General features: G+C 42.4%; 2 protein-coding genes across 5 annotated transcripts in view; both read left to right on the top strand.

The window, feature by feature from the left end:
- Csas (CMP-sialic acid synthase) overlaps positions 1-22,928 on the top strand; it is a 120,181-nt gene that overhangs the window by 73,061 nt on the left and 24,192 nt on the right. The window lies entirely within an intron of this gene.
- LOC139746289 (protein-lysine N-methyltransferase EEF2KMT-like) lies at positions 7,133-8,133 on the top strand. Its single transcript, XM_071657376.1, has one exon. It carries the CDS (start codon positions 7,294-7,296, stop codon positions 8,095-8,097), a length of 804 nt encoding a protein of 267 aa, XP_071513477.1. The 5' UTR covers positions 7,133-7,293; the 3' UTR covers positions 8,098-8,133.

Genomic DNA, 22,928 nt, shown 5'->3' with positions numbered 1-22,928 from the left:
TCACCCCAACTCTCATTTGCCCTTTTTTTCACCTCTTGCACCTTTCTCTTGACCTCCTGTCTCTTTCTTTTATACTTCTCCCACTCAATTGCATTTTTTCCCTGCAAAAATCGTCCAAATGCCTCTCTCTTCTCTTTCACTAATACTCTTACTTCTTCATCCCACCACTCACTACCCTTTCTAAACAGCCCACCTCCCACTCTTCTCATGCCACAAGCATCTTTTGCGCAATCCATCACTGATTCCCTAAATACATCCCATTCCTCCCCCACTCCCCTTACTTCCATTGTTCTCACCTTTTTCCATTCTGTACACAGTCTCTCCTGGTACTTCCCCACACAGGTCTCCTTCCCAAGCTCACTTACTCTCACCACCTTCTTCACCCCAACATTCACTCCTCTTTTCTGAAAACCCATACTAATCTTCACCTTAGCCTCCACAAGATAATGATCAGACATCCCTCCAGTTGCACCTCTCAGCACATTAACATCCAAAAGTCTCTCTTTCGCATGCCTGTCAATTAACACGTAATCCAATAACGCTCTCTGGCCATCTCTCCTACTTACATAAGTATACTTATGTATATCTCGCTTTTTAAACCAGGTATTCCCAATCATCAGTCCTTTTTCAGCACATAAATCTACAAGCTCTTCACCATTTCCATTTACAACACTGAACACCCCATGCATACCAATTATTCCCTCAACTGCCACATTACTCACCTTTGCATTCAAATCACCCATCACTATAACCCGGTCTCGTGCATCAAAACCGCTAACACACTCATTTAGCTGCTCCCAAAACACTTGCCTCTCATGATCTTTCTTCTCATGCCCAGGTGCATATGCACCAATAATCACCCACCTCTCTCCATCAACTTTCAATTTTACCCATATTAATCGAGAATTTACTTTCTTACATTCTATCACATACTCCCACAACTCCTGTTTCAGGAGTATTGCTACTCCTTCCCTTGCTCTTGTCCTCTCACTAACCCCTGACTTCACTCCCCAGACATTTCCAAACCACTCTTCCCCTTTACCCTTGAGCTTCGTTTCACTCAGAGCCAAAACATCCAGGTTCCTTTCCTCAAACATACTACCTATCTCTCCTTTTTTCACATCTTGGTTACATCCACACACATTTAGGCACCCCACTCTGAGCCTTCGAGGAGGATGATCACTCCCCGCGTGACTCCTTCTTCTGTTTCCCATTTTAGAAAGTTAATACAAGGAGGGGAGGATTTCCGGCCCCCCGCTCCCGTCCCCTCTAGTCGCTTTCTACGACACGCGAGGAATACGTGGGAAGTATTCTTTCACCCCTATCCCCAGGGATAATATACATATATATATACATATACACACACACACACATACACACACATACGCACACACACACACACACACACACACATACATATATATACATATGAAAAATGTAAGAAACAATTTAGAAAACAAACTTTTAGCTTGAAATGAATGAAAAAAATGAATGTCACATAATGGTTCAACCTCTGGCTATGGAAAAGGAAATGTACAATTTATTCACACAAACGTCAATAGCAGTTCTCATCAATTTCACCACTGTATCAATAAGCTTCAATGTCTAAGCTACATTTTTCTCCAACTTCACTATTTTCTTGTCAAAAACACCATGCATGAAAACTATCACTCCAGTAACACAACTATAAACATTTACTTCCCCTTTAAAAGTTCTGGGGAAGTCTGTCTCGATACACTGCGGCGAGGCGACGCGACGCTGACACAATCACTGTCACAATATCACTTCTGCCTCCTCAAGTCAATCTCTCAGCCACAGTGCAGGCCTTCATCGTCGAAATCGGTCTTGCCTTCAGACCTTTATACTTTCCCTGAAGCATCCGATTGGAGGGGGGGGGGGCGGAGAACGTTGACCCAGAGGGACTAAATACAGGTGTTGATGTGGCCTCGCTGGCGAGTGTGTGGGGGTCTTGCTGGTTGCTGGCGATTTCGACACCCAGGCTAGTCTCTGCATCACCCCTTCCACTGGCTGGGCGGGCCACAGAAGCCACCATCAGTCACGATTCCAGGGATTCCTCCAGAATTGAATCACTTTCCAGCTAAATCACAACATATTTGTTCATCCCACTACATCCACGTTCAGTACATAATGTCTGAACGTTGTATTGTACTGGAGCCACTTATTGTTACTCTAGTACATTTCGTAGTATTACACCACATCTTTTTATTCTCCCTAAAATTTAATGATACTCTCTCACCCCAACTCTCATTTGCCCTCTTTTTCACCTCTTGCACCTTTCTCTTGACCTCCTGTCTCTTTCTTTTATACATCTCCCAATCATTTGCATTTTTTCCCTGCACAAATCGTCCAAATGCCTCTCTCTTCTCTTTCACTAATAATCTTACTTCTTCATCCCACCACTCACTACCCTTTCTAATCAACCCACCTCCCACGCTTCTCATGCCATAAGCATCTTTTGCGCAAGCCATCACTGCTTCCCTAAATACATCATCCTAAAATCGTCCTTGATGAATGCAGATTTAAAGTCAATGAGAATATGGAAATAAAGTTGAAAAACAAATTAATAAGTAATGGGGCTCTCTGACTGCGGTTGCACCAAACTCTGCTAGAAGTTTCAGTTTTCTAAATTATTTCCTACATTTTTCATATATATATATATATATATATATATATATATATATATATATATATATATATATATATATATATAGTGATGGGTTATAGTGATGGGTGATTTGAATGCAAAGGTGAGTAATGTGGCAGTTGAGGGAATAATTGGTATGCATGGGGTGTTCAGTGTTGTAAATGGAAATGGTGAAGAGCTTGTAGATTTATGTGCTGAAAAAGGACTGATGATTGGGAATACCTGGTTTAAAAAGCGAGATATACATAAGTATACTTATGTAAGTAGGAGAGATGGCCAGAGAGCGTTATTGGATTACGTGTTAATTGACAGGCGTGCGAAAGAGAGACTTTTGGATGTCAATGTGCTGAGAGGTGCAACTGGAGGGATGTCTGATCATTATCTTGTGGAGGCTAAGGTGAAGATTAGTATGGGTTTTCAGAAAAGAAGAGTGAATGTTGGGGTGAAGAAGGTGGTGAGAGTAAGTGAGCTTGGGAAGGAGACCTGTGTGAAGAAGTATCAGGAGAGACTGTGTACAGAATGGAAAAAGGTGAGAACAATGGAAGTAAGGGGAGTGGGGGAGGAATGGGATGTATTTAGGGAATCAGTGATGGATTGCGCAAAAGATGCTTGTGGCATGAGAAGAGTGGGAGGTGGGCTGTTTAGAAAGGGTAGTGAGTGGTGGGATGAAGAAGTAAGAGTATTAGTGAAAGAGAAGAGAGAGGCATTTGGACGATTTTTGCAGGGAAAAAATGCAATTGAGTGGGAGAAGTATAAAAGAAAGAGACAGGAGGTCAAGAGAAAGGTGCAAGAGGTGAAAAAAAGGGCAAATGAGAGTTGGGGTGAGAGACTATCAGTAAATTTTAGGGAGAATAAAAAGATGTTCTGGAAGGAGGTAAATAGGGTGCGTAAGACAAGGGAGTAAATGGGAACTTCAGTGAAGGGCGTAAATGGGGAGGTGATAACAAGTAGTGGTGATGTGAGAAGGAGATGGAATGAGTATTTTGAAGGTTTGTTGAATGTGTCTGATGACAGAGTGGCAGATATAGGGTGTTTTGGTCGAGGTGGTGTGCAAAGTGAGAGGGTTAGGGAAAATGATTTGGTATACAGAGAAGAGGTAGTAAAAGCTTTGCGGAAGATGAAAGCCGGCAAGGCAGCAGGTTTGGATGGTATTGCAGTGGAATTTATTAAAAAAGGGGGTGACTGTATTGTTGACTGGTTGGTAAGGTTATTTAATGTATGTATGACTCATGGTGAGGTGCCTGAGGATTGGCGGAATGCGTGCATAGTGCCATTGTACAAAGGCAAAGGGGATAAGAGTGAGTGCTCAAATTACAGAGGTATAAGTTTGTTGAGTATTCCTGGTAAATTATATGGGAGGGTATTGATTGAGAGGGTGAAGGCATGTACAGAGCATCAGATTGGGGAAGAGCAGTGTGGTTTCAGAAGTGGTAGAGGATGTGTGGATCAGGTGTTTGCTTTGAAGAATGTATGTGAGAAATACTTAGAAAAGCAAATGGATTTGTATGTAGCATTTATGGATCTGGAGAAGGCATATGATAGAGTTGATAGAGATGCTCTGTGGAAGGTATTAAGAATATATGGTGTGGGAGGCAAGTTGTTAGAAGCAGTGAAAAGTTTTTATCGAGGATGTAAGGCATGTGTACGTGTAGGAAGAGAGGAAAGTGATTGGTTCTCAGTGAATGTAGGTTTGCGGCAGGGGTGTGTGATGTCTCCATGGTTGTTTAATTTGTTTATGGATGGGGTTGTTAGGGAGGTAAATGCAAGAGTCTTGGAAAGAGGGGCAAGTATGAAGTCTGTTGGGGATGAGAGAGCTTGGGAAGTGAGTCAGTTGTTGTTCGCTGATGATACAGCGCTGGTGGCGGATTCATGTGAGAAACTGCAGAAGCTGGTGACGGAGTTTGGTAAAGTGTGTGGAAGAAGAAAGTTAAGAGTAAATGTGAATAAGAGCAAGGTTATTAGGTACAGTAGGGTTGAGGGTCAAGTCAATTGGGAGGTGAGTTTGAATGGAGAAAAACTGGAGGAAGTGAAGTGTTTTAGATATCTGGGAGTGGATCTGTCAGCGGATGGAACCATGGAAGCGGAAGTGGATCATAGGGTGGGGGAGGGGGCGAAAATTTTGGGAGCCTTGAAAAATGTGTGGAAGTCGAGAACATTATCCCGGAAAGCAAAAATGGGTATGTTTGAAGGAATAGTAGTTCCAACAATGTTGTATGGTTGCGAGGCGTGGGCTATGGATAGAGTTGTGCGCAGGAGGATGGATGTGCTGGAAATGAGATGTTTGAGGACAATGTGTGGTGTGAGGTGGTTTGATCGAGTAAGTAACGTAAGGGTAAGAGAGATGTGTGGAAATAAAAAGAGCGTGGTTGAGAGAGCAGAAGAGGGTGTTTTGAAATGGTTTGGGCACATGGAGAGAATGAGTTAGGAAAGATTGACCAAGAGGATATATGTGTCGGAGGTGGAGGGAACGAGGAGAAGAGGGAGACCAAATTGGAGGTGGAAAGATGGAGTGAAAAGGATTTTGTGTGATCGGGGCCTGAACATGCAGGAGGGTGAAAGGAGGGCAAGGAATAGAGTGAATTGGAGCGATGTGGTATACAGGGGTTGACGTGCTGTCAGTGGATTGAATCAAGGCATGTGAAGCGTCCGGGGTAAACCAAGGAAAGCTGTGTAGGTATGTATATTTGCGTGTGTGGACGTGTGTATGTACATGTGTATGGGGGGGGGTTGGGCCATTTCTTTCGTCTGTTTCCTTGCGCTACCTCGCAAACGCGGGAGACAGCGACAAAGTATAAAAAAGAAAAAAAAATATATATATATATTATTTTTTTTTTTTATTATACTTTGTCGCTGTCTCCCGCGTTTGCGAGGTAGCGCAAGGAAACAGACGAAAGAAATGGCCCAACCCCCCCATACACATGTATATACATACGTCCACACACGCAAATATACATACCTACACAGCTTTCCATGGTTTACCCCAGATGCTTCACATGCCTTGATTCAATCCACTGACAGCACGTCAACCCCAGTATACCACATCGCTCCAATTCACTCTATTCCTTGCCCTCCTTTCACCCTCCTGCATGTTCAGGCCCCGATCACACAAAATCTTTTTCACTCCATCTTTCCACCTCCAATTTGGTCTCCCTCTTCTCCTCGTTCCCTCCACCTCCGACACATATATCCTCTTGGTCAATCTTTCCTCACTCATTCTCTCCATGTGCCCAAACCACTTCAAAACACCCTCTTCTGCTCTCTCAACCACGCTCTTTTTATTTCCACACATCTCTCTTACCCTTACGTTACTCACTCGATCAAACCACCTCACACCACACATTGTCCTCAAACATCTCATTTCCAGCACATCCATCCTCCTGCGCACAACTCTATCCATAGCCCACGCCTCGCAACCATACAACATTGTTGGAACCACTATTCCTTCAAACATATCCATTTTTACTTTCCGAGATAATGTTCTCGACTTCCACACATTCTTCAAGGCCCCCAGAATTTTCGCCCCCTCCCCCACCCTATGATCCACTTCCGCTTCCATGGTTCCATCCGCTGCCAGATCCACTCCCAGATATCTAAAACACTTCACTTCCTCCAGTTTTTCTCCATTCAAACTCACCTCCCAATTGACTTGACCCTCAACCCTACTGTACCTAATAACCTTGCTCTTATTCACATTTACTCTTAACTTTCTTCTTCCACACACTTTACCAAACTCAGTCACCAGCTTCTGCAGTTTCTCACATGAATCAGCCACCAGCGCTGTATCATCAGCGAACAACAACTGACTGACTTCCCAAGCTCTCTCATCCCCAACAGACTTCATACTTGCCCCTCTTTCCAAAACTCTTGCATTTACCTCCCTAACAACCCCATCTATAAACAAATTAAACAACCATGGAGACATCACACACCCCTGCCGCAAACCTACATTCACTGAGAACCAATCACTTTCCTCTCTTCCTACACGTACACATGCCTTACATCCTCGATAAAAACTTTTCACTGCTTCTAACAACTTTCCTCCCACACCATATATTCTTAATACCTTCCACAGAGCATCTCTATCAACTCTATCATATGCCTTCTCCAGATCCATAAATGCTACATACAAATCCATTTGCTTTTCTAAGTATTTCTCACATACATTCTTGAAAGCAAACACCTGATCCACACATCCTCTACCACTTCTGAGACCACACTGCTCTTCCCCAGTCTGATGCTCTGTACATGCCTTCACCCTCTCAATCAATACCCTCCCATATAATTTACCAGGAATACTCAACAAACTTATACCTCTGTAATTTGAGCATTCACTCTTATCCCCTTTGCCTTTGTACAATGGCACTATGCACGCATTCCGCCAATCCTCAGGCACCTCATATATATATATGTGTTCTGGATGCAAGATTTTAAGGCCATCTGATGGCATGGCTTAGACGACTATCAAATGTAGCAATAAGGACATTCAGGTTAACCTTGTACCTCTAGAGTATGATGATTCAATAAGGCTTCAGAAACAAATCCTCAGCAATACAATTCATCACCCGATTGTCCAAAAATACCCTGTGACCTTAACCTACACTCGCTTGTTTCTCAAAGGACTCATTTCTATGATCGAGGAAAGTAACCAAGAAGTTTTTGAGGACCTGTATACAACATACACTAAGCTTCTCTCTCAAAATGCTTCCTCTCCACATTGTGATGACTTCTGTTATAGGACATACAACTTTAGTAAAGCAGGTGTCATAACAGTGAAGGAAACATGCAAGTTAATTTGTGATGGCACAACAGGCATGTGTACTTGGGAGGCAAGCCATGTTCTGGCAGATTGGTGTTGTAGGGAATCCCATCGTTTTCAGAACAAAAGAATCCTTGAGCTGGGTGCTGGTTTAGGCCTTCTGGGCTTAGCAGTGATTCAGAGTTGTAAACCTTTATCATACATTTTCACAGACTTGCACGACTCTGTTCTTAAGACTTTAAAAGAAAATATATATATCAACTTGAAGGAAAAGCATTCTGGTTTAACTCTACAAGAGAGTGAGGAAGCTACCAGTTTTGATGATTGGGCAAAAGGTATACAAGTGAGTTATAGTGACACTGATGTGCTTATCAAGAGACTAGACTGGGAAAGAGATACTTGTGATGATGACATTGAAGTTATTCTTGCTGCAGATGTGGTGTATGACACTGATGTTATAGTGAATCTAGTGAAAATCCTAAGGGACATCCTCAGCAAAAGACCAAGAGTAGTAGCATATATTGCGAGCGCTCTTCAGAACCCAGCTACATATACATTTTTCAAGAATGCATTGGTAGACTGTGGTTTGCATACCTGCACAGAAACTTATCATCAGTATCAAGAATCCCCTTCACAGCCACCGGTGTCTGTTACCATCCATCACATCTTACCATGAGAAAATATATATTATACTACTACTACTAAATATTACTGATAGTCTCTCACCCCAACTCTCATTTGCCCTTTTTTTCACCTCTTGCACCTTTCTCTTGACCTCCTGTCTCTTTCTTTTATACTTCTCCCACTCAATTGCATTTTTTCCCTGCAAAAATCGTCCAAATGCCTCTCTCTTCTCTTTCACTAATACTCTTACTTCTTCATCCCACCACTCACTACCCTTTCTAAACAGCCCACCTCCCACTCTTCTCATGCCACAAGCATCTTTTGCACAATCCATCACTGATTCCCTAAATACATCCCATTCCTCCCCCACTCCCCTTACTTCCATTGTTCTCACCTTTTTCCATTCTGTACACAGTCTCTCCTGATACTTCTTCACACAGGTCTCCTTCCCAAGCTCACTTACTCTCACCACCTTCTTCACCCCAACATTCACTCTTCTTTTCTGAAAACCCATACTAATCTTCACCTTAGCCTCCACAAGATAATGATCAGACATCCCTCCAGTTGCACCTCTCAGCACATTGACATCCAAAAGTCTCTCTTTCGCACGCCTGTCAATTAACACGTAATCCAATAACGCTCTCTGGCCATCTCTCCTACTTACATAAGTATACTTATGTATATCTCGCTTTTTAAACCAGGTATTCCCAATCATCAGTCCTTTTTCAGCACATAAATCTACAAGCTCTTCACCATTTCCATTTACAACACTGAACACCCCATGCATACCAATTATTCCCTCAACTGCCACATTACTCACCTTTGCATTCATATCACCCATCACTATAACCCGGTCTCGTGCATCAAAACCGCTAACACACTCATTTAGCTGCTCCCAAAACACTTGCCTCTCATGATCTTTCTTCTCATGCCCAGGTGCATATGCACCAATAATCACCCACCTCTCTCCATCAACTTTCAATTTTACCCATATTAATCGAGAATTTACTTTCTTACATTCTATCACATACTCCCACAACTCCTGTTTCAGGAGTATTGCTACTCCTTCCTTTGCTCTTGTCCTCTCACTAACCCCTGACTTCACTCCCCAGACATTTCCAAACCACTCTTCCCCTTTACCCTTGAGCTTCGTTTCACTCAGAGCCAAAACATCCAGGTTCCTTTCCTCAAACATACTACCTATCTCTCCTTTTTTCACATCTTGGTTACATCCACACACATTTAGGCACCCCACTCTGAGCCTTCGAGGAGGATGAGCACTCCCCGCGTGACTCCTTCTTCTGTTTCCCATTTTAGAAAGTTAATACAAGGAGGGGAGGATTTCTGGCCCCCCGCTCCCGTCCCCTCTAGTCGCTTTCTACGACACGCGAGGAATACGTGGGAAGTATTCTTTCACCCCTATCCCCAGGGATAATATACATATATATACACACACACACACACACACACACACACACACACACACACACACACACACACATATATATACATATGAAAAATGTAAGAAACAATTTAGAAAACAAACTTTTAGCTTGAAATGAATGAAAAAATGAACGTCACATAATGGTTCAACCTCTGGCTATGGAAAAGGAAATGTACAATTTATTCACACAAATGTCAATAGCAGTTCTCATCAATTTCACCACTGAATCAATAAGCTTCAATGTCTAAGCTACATTTTTCTCCAACTTCACTATTTTCTTGTCAAAACACCATGCATGAAAACTATCACTCCAGTAACACAACTATAAACATTTACTTCCCCTTTCCTTGGTCTGAAACAATGTTAAGCACTGAAGACCGTCCTGCCTGTGGCTGGACCAATCAGTAAATTTTAGGGAGAATAAAAAGATGTTCTGGAAGGAGGTAAATAGGGTGCGTAAGACAAGGGAGCAAATGGGAACTTCAGTGAAGGGCGTAAATGGGGAGGTGATAACAAGTAGTGGTGATGTGAGAAGGAGATGGAATGAGTATTTTGAAGGTTTGTTGAATGTGTCTGATGACAGAGTGGCAGATATAGGGTGTTTTGGTCGAGGTGGTGTGCAAAGTGAGAGGGTTAGGGAAAATGATTTGGTAAACAGAGAAGAGGTAGTAAAAGCTTTGCGGAAGATGAAAGCCGGCAAGGCAGCAGGTTTGGATGGTATTGCAGTGGAATTTATTAAAAAAGGGGGTGACTGTATTGTTGACTGGTTGGTAAGGTTATTTAATGTATGTATGACTCATGGTGAGGTGCCTGAGGATTGGCGGAATGCGTGCATAGTGCCATTGTACAAAGGCAAAGGGGATAAGAGTGAGTGCTCAAATTACAGAGGTATAAGTTTGTTGAGTATTCCTGGTAAATTATATGGGAGGGTAGTGATTGAGAGGGTGAAGGCATGTACAGAGCATCAGATTGGGGAAGAGCAGTGTGGTTTCAGAAGTGGTAGAGGATGTGTGGATCAGGTGTTTGCTTTGAAGAATGTATGTGAGAAATACTTAGAAAAGCAAATGGATTTGTATGTAGCATTTATGGATCTGGAGAAGGCATATGATAGAGTTGATAGAGATGCTCTGTGGAAGGTATTAAGAATATATGGTGTGGGAGGCAAGTTGTTAGAAGCAGTGAAAAGTTTTTATCGAGGATGTAAGGCATGTGTACGTGTAGGAAGAGAGGAAAGTGATTGGTTCTCAGTGAATGTAGGTTTGCGGCAGGGGTGTGTGATGTCTCCATGGTTGTTTAATTTGTTTATGGATGGGGTTGTTAGGGAGGTAAATGCAAGAGTCTTGGAAAGAGGGGCAAGTATGAAGTCTGTTGGGGATGAGAGAGCTTGGGAAGTGAGTCAGTTGTTGTTCGCTGATGATACAGCGCTGGTGGCGGATTCATGTGAGAAACTGCAGAGGCTGGTGACGGAGTTTGGTAAAGTGTGTGGAAGAAGAAAGTTAAGAGTAAATGTGAATAAGAGCAAGGTTATTAGGTACAGTAGGGTTGAGGGTCAAGTCAATTGGGAGGTGAGTTTGAATGGAGAAAAACTGGAGGAAGTGAAGTGTTTTAGATATCTGGGAGTGGATCTGTCAGCGGATGGAACCATGGAAGCGGAAGTGGATCATAGGGTGGGGGAGGGGGCGAAAATTTTGGGAGCCTTGAAAAATGTGTGGAAGTCGAGAACATTATCCCGGAAAGCAAAAATGGGTATGTTTGAAGGAATAGTGGTTCCAACAATGTTGTATGGTTGCGAGGCGTGGGCTATGGATAGAGTTGTGCGCAGGAGGATGGATGTGCTGGAAATGAGATGTTTGAGGACAATGTGTGGTGTGAGGTGGTTTGATCGAGTAAGTAACGTAAGGGTAAGAGAGATGTGTGGAAATAAAAAGAGTGTGGTTGAGAGAGCAGAAGAGGGTGTTTTGAAATGGTTTGGGCACATGGAGAGAATGAGTGAGGAAAGATTGACCAAGAGGATATATGTGTCGGAGGTGGAGGGAACGAGGAGAAGAGGGAGACCAAATTGGAGGTGGAAAGATGGAGTGAAAAAGATTTTGTGTGATCGGGGCCTGAACATGCAGGAGGGTGAAAGGAGGGCAAGGAATAGAGTGAATTGGAGCGATGTGGTATACAGGGGTTGACGTGCTGTCAGTGGATTGAATCAAGGCATGTGAAGCGTCCGGGGTAAACCAAGGAAAGCTGTGTAGGTATGTATATTTGCGTGTGTGGACGTGTGTATGTACATGTGTATGGGGGGGGTTGGGCCATTTCTTTCGTCTGTTTCCTTGCGCTACCTCGCAAACGCGGGAGACAGCGACAAAGTATAAAAAAAAAAAACTACTAAATATTATACTACAACTACTAAAAGGAGTGGACCTGATTATCATTGAACATATTTGGGCAGACAAGATATTTGACAAGAAAATAGTGAAATTGGAGAAAAATGTAGCTTAGACATTGAAGCTTATTGATACAGTGGTTAAATTGATGAGAACTGCTATTGACATTTGTGTAAATAAATTATACATTTCCTTTTTCCATAGCCAGAGGTTGAACCATTATGTGACATTCATTTTTTCATTCATTTCAAGCTAGAAGTTTCAGTTTTCTAAATTGTTTCTTACATTTTTCATATGTATATATATGTATGTGTGTGTGTGTGTGTATATGTGCGTATGTATGTGTATGTGGGTGTATGTGTATATGTATATATATATGTATATTATCCCTGGGGATAGGGGTGAAAGAATACTTCCCACGTATTCCTCGCGTGTCGTAGAAAGCGACCAGAGGGGACGGGAGCGGGGGGCCAGAAATCCTCCCCTCCTTGTATTAACTTTCTAAAATGGGAAACAGAAGAAGGAGTCACGCGGGCAGTGCTCATCCTCCTTGAAGGCTCAGAGTGGGGTGCCTAAATGTGTGTGGATGTAACCAGGAGGTGAAAAAAGGAGAGATAGGTAGTATGTTTGAGGAAAGGAACCTGGATGTTTTGGCTCTGAGTGAAACGAAGCTCAAGGGTAAAGGGGAAGAGTGGTTTGGGAATGTCTTGGGAGTAAAGTCAGGGGTTAGTGAGAGGACAAGAGCAAGGGAAGGAGTAGCAATACTCCTGAAACAGAAGTTGTGGGAGTATGTGATAGAATGTAAGAAAGTAAGTTCTCGATTAATATGGGTAAAACTGAAAGTTGATGGAGAGAGGTGGGTGATTATTGGTGCATATGCACCTGGGTATGAGAAGAAAGATCATGAGAGGCAAGTGATTTGGGAGCAGCTGAATGAGTGTGTTAGTGGTTTTGATGCACGAGACCGGGTTATAGTGATGGGTGATTTGAATGCAAAGGTGAGTAATGTGGCAGTTGAGGGAATAATTAGTATACATGGGGTGTTCAGTGTTGTAAATGGAAATGGTGAAGAGCTTGTAGATTTATGTGCTGATAAAGGACTGGTGATTGGGAATACCTGGTTTAAAAAGCAAGATATACATAAGTATACTTATGTAAGTAGGAGAGATGGCCAGAGAGTGTTATTGGATTACGTGTTAATTGACAGGCGTGCGAAAGAGAGACTTTTGGATGTTAATGTGCTGAGAGGTGCAACTGGAGGGATGTCTGATCATTATCTTGTGGAGGCTAAGGTGAAGATTTGTATGGGTTTTCAGAAAAGAAGAGTGAATGTTGGGGTGAAGAGGGTGGTGAGAGTAAGTGAGCTTGGGAAGGAGACCTGTGTGAGGAAGTACCAGGAGAGACTGAGTACAGAATGGAAAAAGGTGAGAACAATGGAAGTAAGGGGAGTGGGGGAGGAATGGGATGTATTTAGGGAATCAGTGATGGATTGCGCAAAAGATGCTTGTGGCATGAGAAGAGTGGGAGGTGGGTTGATTAGAAAGGGTAGTGAGTGGTGGGATGAAGAAGTAAGAGTATTAGTGAAAGAGAAGAGAGAGGCATTTGGACGATTTTTGTAGGGAAAAAATGCAATTGAGTGGGAGATGTATAAAAGAAAGAGACAGGAGGTCAAGAGAAAGGTGCAAGAGGTGAAAAAAAGGGCAAATGAGAGTTGGGGTGAGAGAGTATCATTAAATTTTAGGGAGAATAAAAAGATGTTCTGGAAGGAGGTAAATAAAGTGCGTAAGACAAGGGAGCAAATGGGAACTTCAGTGAAGGGCGCAAATGGGGAGGTGATAACAAGTAGTGGTGATGTGAGAAGGAGATGGAGTGAGTATTTTGAAGGTTTGTTGAATGTGTTTGATGATAGAGTGGCAGATATAGGGTGTTTTGGTCGAGGTGGTGTGCAAAGTGAGAGGGTTAGGGAAAATGATTTGGTAAACAGAGAAGAGGTAGTGAAAGCTTTGCGGAAGATGAAAGCCGGCAAGGCAGCAGGTTTGGATGGTATTGCAGTGGAATTTATTAAAAAAGGGGGTGACTGTATTGTTGACTGGTTGGTAAGGTTATTTAATGTATGGATGACTCATGGTGAGGTGCCTGAGGATTGGCGGAATGCGTGCATAGTGCCATTGTACAAAGGCAAAGGGGATAAGAGTGAGTGCTCAAATTACAGAGGTATAAGTTTGTTGAGTATTTCTGGTAAATTATATGGGAGGGTATTGATTGAGAGGGTGAAGGCATGTACATAGCATCAGATTGGGGAAGAGCAGTGTGGTCTCAGAAGTGGTAGAGGATGTGTGGATCAGGTGTTTGCTTTCAAGAATGTATGTGAGAAATATTTAGAAAAGCAAATGGATTTGTATGTAGCATTTATGGATCTGGAGAAGGCATATGATAGAGCTGATAGAGATGCTCTGTGGAAGGTATTAAGAATATATGGTGTGGGAGGAAAGTTGTTAGAAGCAGTGAAAAGTTTTTATCGAGGATGTAAGGCATGTGTACGTGTAGGAAGAGAGGAAAGTGATTGGTTCTCAGTGAATGTAGGTTTGCGGCAGGGGTGTGTGATGTCTCCATGGTTGTTTAATTTGTTTATGGATGGGGTTGTTAGGGAGGTAAATGCAAGAGTTTTGGAAAGAGGGGCAAGTATGAAGTCTGTTGGGGATGAGAGAGCTTGGGAAGTGAGTCAGTTGTTGTTCGCTGATGATACAGCGCTGGTGGCTGATTCATGTGAGAAACTGCAGAAGCTGGTGACTGAGTTTGGTAAAGTGTGTGGAAGAAGAAAGTTAAGAGTAAATGTGAATAAGAGCAAGGTTATTAGGTACAGTAGGGTTGAGGGTCAAGTCAATTGGGAGGTGAGTTTGAATGGAGAAAAACTGGAGGAAGTGAAGTGTTTTAGATATCTGGGAGTGGATCTGGCAGCGGATGGAACCATGGAAGCGGAAGTGGATCATAGGGTGGGGGAGGGAGCGAAAATTCTGGGGGCCTTGAAGAATGTGTGGAAGTCGAGAACATTATCTCGGAAAGCAAAAATGGGTATGTTTGAAGGAATAGTGGTTCCAACAATGTTGTATGGTTGCGAGGCGTGGGCTAGGGATAGAGTTGTGCGCTGGAGGATGGATGTGCTGGAAATGAGATGTTTGAGGACAATGTGTGGTGTGAGGTGGTTTGATCGAGTGAGTAACGTAAGGGTAAGAGAGATGTGTGGAAATAAAAAGAGCGTGGTTGAGAGAGCAGAAGAGGGTGTTTTGAAGTGGTTTGGGCACATGGAGAGAATGAGTGAGGAAAGATGACCAAGAGGATATATGTGTCGGAGGTGGAGGGAACGAGGAGAAGAGGGAGACCAAATTGGAGGTGGAAAGATGGAGTGAAAAAGATTTTGTGTGATCGGGGCCTGAACATGCAGGAGGGTGAAAGGAGGGCAAGGAATAGAGTGAATTGGAGCGATGTGGTATACCGGGGTTGACGTGCTGTCAGTGGATTGAATCAAGGCATGTGAAGCGTCTGGGGTAAACCATGGAAAGCTGTGTAGGTATGTATATTTGCGTGTGTGGACGTATGTATATACATGTGTATGGGGCGGGGTTGGGCCATTTCTTTCGTCTGTTTCCTTGCGCTACCTCGCAAACGCGGGAGACAGCGACAAAGTATAATAAAAAATATAAAAAATATATATATATATTTTTTTATATATATATATATATATATATATATATATATATATACGTGGGAAGTATTCTTTCTCCCCTATCCCCAGGGATATATATATATATATATATATATATATATATATATATATATATATATATATTTATTATTTATTTATTTTGCTTTGTCGCTGTCTCCCGCGTTTGCGAGGTAGCGCAAGGAAGCAGACGAAAGAAATGGCCCAACCCAGCATGTATATACACATGTATATACATACGTCCACACACACAAATATACATACCTACACAGCTTTCCATGGTTTACCCCAGATGCTTCACATGCCCTGATTCAATCCACTGACAGCACGTCAACCCCGGTATACCACATCAATCCAATGCACTCTATTCCTTGCCCTCCTTTCACCCTCCTGCATGTTCAGGCCCCGATCACACAATATCTTTTTCACTCCATCTTTCCACCTCCAATTTGGTCTCCCACTTCTCCTCGTTCCCTCCACCTCCGACACATATATCCTCTTGGTCAATCTTTCCTCACTCATTCTCTCCATGTGCCCAAACCATTTCAAAACACCCTCTTCTGCTCTCTCAACCACGCTCTTTTTATTTCCACACATCTCTCTTACCCTTACATTACTTACTCAATCAAACCACCTCACACCACACATTGTCCTCAAACATCTCATTTCCAGCACATCCACCCTCCTGCGCACCACTCTATCCATAACCCTCGCCTCGCAACAATATAACATTGTTTGAACCACTATTCCTTCAAACATACCCATTTTTGCTTTCCGAAATAATGTTCTCGACTTCCACACATTCTTCAAGGCTCCCAGGATTTTCGCCCCCTCCCCCACCCTATGATCCACTTCCGCTTCCATGATTCCATCCGCTGCCAGATCCACTCCCAGATATCTAAAACACTTTACTTCCTCCAGTTTTTTTCCATTCAAACTTAACTCCCAATTGACTTGACCCTCAACCCTACTGTACCTAATTACCTTGCTCTTATTCACATTTACTCTTAACTTTCTTCTTTCACACACTTTACCAAACTATCCCTGGGGATAGGGGAGAAAGAATACTTCCCATACATTCCTCACATGTCGTAGAAGGCAACTAGAGGAGACGGGAGCAGGGGGCCAGAAATTCTCCTCTCCTTGTATTTTAACTTTCTAAGATGGGAAACAGAAGGAGGAGTCATGCGGGGAGTGCTCATCCTCCTCGTAGGCTCAGACTGAGGTGTCTAATTGTGTGTGGATGTAACCAAGATGACAAAAAAGGAGAGATAGGTAGTATGTTTGAGGAAAGGAACTTGGATGTTTTGGCCCTGAGTGAAACGAGGCTCAAGGGTAAAGGGGAAGAGTGGTTTGGGAATGTCTTGGGAGTAAAGTCAGGTGTTAGTGAGAGGACAAGAGCAAGGGAAAGAGTAGCACTACTCCTGAAACAGGAGTTGTGGGAGTATGTGATATAATGTAAGAAAGTAAATTCTAGATTGATATGGGTAACACTGAAAGTTGATGGAGAGAGATGGGTGATTATTGGTGCATATGCACCTGGGCATGAGAAGAAACATCATGAGAGGCAAGTGTTTTGGGAGCAGCTGAATGAGTGTGTTAGTGGTTTTGATGCACAAGACCTGGTTATAGTGATGGGTGATTTGAATGCAAAGGTGAGTAATGTGGCAGTTGAGGGAATAATTGGAATGCATTGGGTGTTCAGTGTTGTAAATGGAAATGGTGAAGAGCTTGTAGATTTATGTGCTGAAAAAGGACTGGTGGTTGGGAATACCTGGTTTAAAAAGAGAGATATACATAAGTATACGTATGTAAGTAGGAGAGATGACCAGAGAGCGTTATTGGATTACGTGTTAATTGACAGGTGCACGAAAGAGAGACTTTTGGATGTTAATGTGCTGAGAGTTGCAACTGGAGGGATGTCTGATCATTATCTTGTGGAGGTGTAGGTGGGGGTTTTCAGAAAAGAAGAGAGAATGTTCGGGGGAAGAGGGTGGTGAGAGTAAGTGATCTTGGGAAGGAAACTTGTGTGAGGAAGTACCAGGAGAGACTGAGTACAGAATGGAAAAAGGTGAGAACAAAGGAGGTACGGGGACCATGAATAATACATACATTAAATAACCTTACCAACCAGTCAACGATACAGTCACCCCCTTTTTTAATAAATTCCACTGCAATACTATCCAAACCTGCTGCCTTGTCGGCTTTCATCTTCCACAAAGCTTTTAGTACCTCTTCTCTGTTTACCAAATCATTTTCCCTAACCCTCTCACTTTGCACACCACCTCGACCAAAACACCCTATATCTGCCACTCTATCATCAAACACATTCAACAAACCTTCAAAATACTCACTCCATCTCCTTCTCACATCACCACTACTTGTTATCACCTCCCCATTAGCCCCCTTTGCTGAAGTTCCCATTTGCTCCCTTGTCTTACGCACTTTATTTACCTCCATCCAAAATATCTTTTTATTCTCCCTAAAATTAATGATACTCTCTCACCCCAACTCTCATTTGCCCTCTTTTTCACCTGTTGCACCTTTCTCTTGACCTCCTGCCTCTTTCTTTTATACATCTCCCACTCATTTGCATTTTTTCCCTGCAAAAATCATCCAAATGCCTCTCTTATCTCTTTCACTAATAATCTTCTTCATCCCACCACTCACTACCCTTTCTAATCAACCCACCTCCCGTGCTTCTCATGTCTCAAGCATCTTTTGCGCAAGCCATCACTGCTTCCCTAAATACATCCCATTCCTCCCCCACTCCCCTTACCTCCTTTCTTCTCACCTTTTTCCATTCTGTACTTAGTCTCTCCTGGTACTTCCCCACACACATGTCCTTCCCAAGCTCACTTACTCTCACCACTTTCTTCACCCCAACATTCTCTCTTCTTTTCTGAAAACTCCTGCAAATCTTCACCTTCGCCTCCACAAGATGATGATCAGACATCCCTCCAGTTGCACCTCTCAGCACATTAACATCCAAAAGTCTCTCTTTCACGCGCCTATCAGTTAACACGTAATCCAATAATGGTCTCTGGCCATCTCTCCTATTTACATACGTATACTTATGTATATCTCTCTTTTTAAACCAGGTATTCCCAATCACCAGTCCTTTTTCAGCACATGAATCTACAAGCTCTTCACCATTTCCATTTACAACACTGAACACCCCATGTATACCAATTATTCCCTCAACTGCCACATTACTCACCTTTGCATTCAAATCACCCATCACTATAACCCGATCTTGTACATCAAAACCACTAACACACTCATTCAGCTGCTCCCAAAACACTTGCCTCTCATACATACATTAAATAACCTTACCAATCAGTCAACAATAAAGTCACCCCCTTTTTTAATAAATTCCACTGCAATGCCATCCAAACCCACTTCCTTGCCGGCTTTCATCTTCCGCAAAGCTTTTACTACCTCTTCTCTGTTTACCAAAGCATCCTCCCTAACCCTCTCACTTTGCACACCGCCTCTACCAAAATACCCTATATCTGCCACTCTATCATTAAACACATTGAACAAACCTTCAAAATACTCACTCCATCTCCTTCTCACATAACCACTACTTGTTATCACCTCCCCATTAGCTCCCTTCACTGAAGTTCGCATTTTTTCCCTTGTCTTATGCACATTATTTACCTCCTTCCAAAACATCTTTTTATTCTCCCTAAAATTTAATGATACTCTCTCACCCCAACTCTCATTTACCCTCTTTTTCACCTCTTGCACCTTTCTCTTGCCCTCCTGCCTCTTTTTTTTATACATCTCCCACTCATTTGCATTATTTCCCTGCAAAAATCGTCCAAATGTCTCTCTCTTCTCTCTCACTAATACTCTTACTTCTTCATCCCACCACTCACTACCCTTTCTAATCAACCCACCTCCCATGCTTCTCATGCCACAAGCATCTTTTGCGCAAGCCATCACTGCTTCCCTAAACACATCCCATTCCTCCCCCACTCCCCTTACCTCATTTGTTCTCACCTTTTTCCATTCTGTACTCAGTCTCTCCTGGTACTTTCTCACACAAGTTCCTTCTCAAGCTCACTTACTCTCACCACTTTCTTCACCCCAATATTCTCTCTTCTTTTCCAAAAACCTGTACAAATCTTCACCTTTGCCTCGACAAGATAATGATCAGACATCCCTCCAGTTGCACCTTTCAGCACATTAACATCCAAAAGCCTCTCTTTTGCATGCCTATCAATTAAAACATAATCCAATAATGCTCTCTGGCCATCTCTCCTACTTACATACGTATACTTATGTATATCTCTCTTTATAAACCAGGTGTTCCCAATCACCAGTCCTTTTTCAGCACATAAATCTACAAGCTCTTCACCATTTCCATTTACAACACTGAACACCCCATGTATACCAATTATTCCCTCAACTGCCACATTACTCACCTTTGCATTCAAATCACCCATCACTATAACCCAGTCGTTTGCATCAAAACCACTAACACACTCATTCATCTGCTCCCAAAACACTTGCCTCTCATGATGTTTCTTCTCATGCCCAGGTGCATATGCACCTATAATCACCCATCTCTCTCCATCAACTTTCAGTTTTACCCATATCAATCTAGAGTTTACTTTCTTACACTCTATTGCATACTCCCACCACTCCTATTTCAGGAGTAGTGCTACTCCTTCCCTTGATCTTGTCATCTCACTAACCCCTGACTTTACTCCCAAGACATTCTCAAACCACTCTTCCCCTTTACCTTTGAGCTTCGTTTCACTCAGAGCCAAAGCATCCAGGTTCCTTTCCTCAAACATACTACCTGTCTCTCCTTTTTTGTCATCTTGGTTACATCCACACACATTTAGACACCCCAATCTGAGCCTGCGAAGAGGATGAGCACTCCCCGCGTGACTCCTTCTGTTTCCCCTTTTAAAAAGTTATTCTCCCTAAAGTTTAATGATACTCTCTCACCCCATCTCTCATTTGCCCCCTTTTTCAACCCTTGCACCTTTTTCTTGACCTCCTGCCACTTTCTTTTATACATCTCCCAGTCATTTGCACTCCTTCCCTGCAAGTATCATTGAAACGCCTCTCTTTTTTCTTTTACTGAGAACTACTTCACCCCACCACTCACTACCCTTTCTAATCTGACCACCTTCTACCTTTCTCATGCCACATGCGTCTCTTGCACAAGCCATCACTGCTTCCCTAAATACATCATATTCCTCACCCACTCCCCTCACATCATTTGCTCTTGCCTTTTGCCATTCTACACTCAATCTCTCCTGGTACTTCCTCACACAGGTCGTTTTCTGAGTTCACTTACTCTCACCACTCTCTTCTCCCCAACATTCTCTCTCCTTTTTTTGAAAACTTCTACAAATATTCACCTTTGCCTCCACAAGATAGTAACATCCCTCCAGCTGCCCCTCTCAGCACATTAACATCCAAAAGTATCTCTTTTACACACCTGTCAATTAACACATAATCCAATAATGTCCTTTTACCATCTCTCCTACTCACATACGTATACTTATGTATACCCCTCTTTTTTAAACCAGGTATTCCCAATCATCTGTCTTTTTTCATCACACAAATCCACAAGCTTTTCACCATTTCTGTTCACAATACTGAATAGCCTTTGTACACCAGTTATACCCTCAACTGACACATTACTCACCTTTGCATTTAAATCACCCATCACTAAAACCTGGTCTCATGCATCAAAACTGCTGACACACTCACTCAGCTGCTCCCAAAACACTTGCCTCTCATGATCTTTCTTCTCACGACCAGGTGCAAAAGCTCCAATAATCACCCATCTCTCTCCATCTACTAGTAACTAACAATAGGGCTATAAGAAGTTGTTATGGAAAAAAAAGCTTGAATGCTTGCTTGGAAGTGAGAAAATTGTCTCTGCAAGATTTCAAGACATACTGGCAGGGCTTAGTTCACCATTTGGATACTTTTTTTTTTCTTCAAACATTATCCTGAAAAGCTGGGTTGTGATTTTGAACACATTATGCTTCATTAGTGTATTAGTCACATTAATGGCCTTCCTCGGTCAATCTGGCTCAGAAAAGAGGTCAATCAGACCCAGCTTTCCTTGGAGAAATGATGTTAGAAGGAAGAAGAAATGTGTGGATGATGAACTTGGCTCTGCCAGTATGTTTAGAACTCTCACTTGCAGACATTTTTTTTTTTTGCAACCAAGGAAGAATATGGACCTTTTCTTCCTGGGACAACTTTTTATGACCTGTGGTTAGTTATTGGTGCAGGAAATATATAGCCCACCACAGATGCAGAGACCTCTTTTAATGGAGTCTCATATAATGGATCTTCACTTAACAGACATGAAAAATTATTAAGTTGCTTAATACTGCATACATTATAATCAATAAAAATGAAAATTTAAAAAATACATCAAAGGTAGAAAAAGAACCAACCACGATTTTCATCTTTATTTATTTTCTCTAAGCTAGTTCTCTACACCCAGCCTTAATTCAAGTTAGTTCAGTCTTATTATATTTCCTTTCAACTGCTGTATCTCCTTCATGTATATAGAAAACATTATAAACCCATCATACCTGGAAAATGGGCAAGTGCAAGTACAGGCAAAGCATGCAAGGAGACCAAGAAATTGATTAGTATAGAATTAAGGAAGGCATGCATATGACTGGGAGATGCATAAAAGAAAGCAGTAGGAAGTCATGAGGAAGGTGCAAGGGTTGAAAAAGAGGGCAAATGAAAGATGGGGTGAGAGTATCATTAAACTTTAGGGTGAATAAATCAGTGTTTTGGAAGGAGGTAAAGAACATGCGTAGACAAGAGAACAGATGGGAAGAACATCAATTATGGGGGAATTGGGAAATTGATAAGTAATGATGAAGTGAGAAGGAGATGGAATAGTATTTTGAAGGTTTGTTGAATGTGGTTGGGGTGGTGTGCGAAGTGAAAGGGTCAGGGAGAATGGTTTGGTTAAGAGAGAAGAGGTAAAGAAAGCTTTGAGAAAGATGAAATCCAGCAAGGCTGCAGGTTTGGATGGTATTACAGTTGAATTTATTGAGAAAGGCGGGTGACTATATTGTTGATCGGTTGGTAAGGATATTCATTGTATGTATGAATCAGGATGAAGTGCCTGAGAATTGGCAGAATGCATACATAGTGCCATTGTACAAAGACATAGGGGATAAAACTGAGTGTTCAAATTACAGAGGCATAAGTTTGTTGAGTATTTTTATGAAATTGTATGGGAGGGTATAGACTGAGAGGGAAACGCATGTACAGAGCATCAGATTGGGAAAGAGCAGTGTGGTTTCAGAAGTGGTAGAGGATGTGTGGATCAGATG

The sequence above is a fragment of the Panulirus ornatus genome, chromosome 4 (genome assembly GCF_036320965.1).
Source record: "Panulirus ornatus isolate Po-2019 chromosome 4, ASM3632096v1, whole genome shotgun sequence".
Classification (NCBI taxonomy): domain Eukaryota; kingdom Metazoa; phylum Arthropoda; class Malacostraca; order Decapoda; family Palinuridae; genus Panulirus; species Panulirus ornatus.
This window is presented reverse-complemented; position numbering and strand designations above follow the sequence as displayed.

Coding starts and splice junctions, on each gene's coding strand:
- LOC139746289 (XM_071657376.1), top strand. CDS start 7,294: ATGATCGAGGAAAGTAACCAAGAAGTTTTTGAGGACCTGTATACAACA.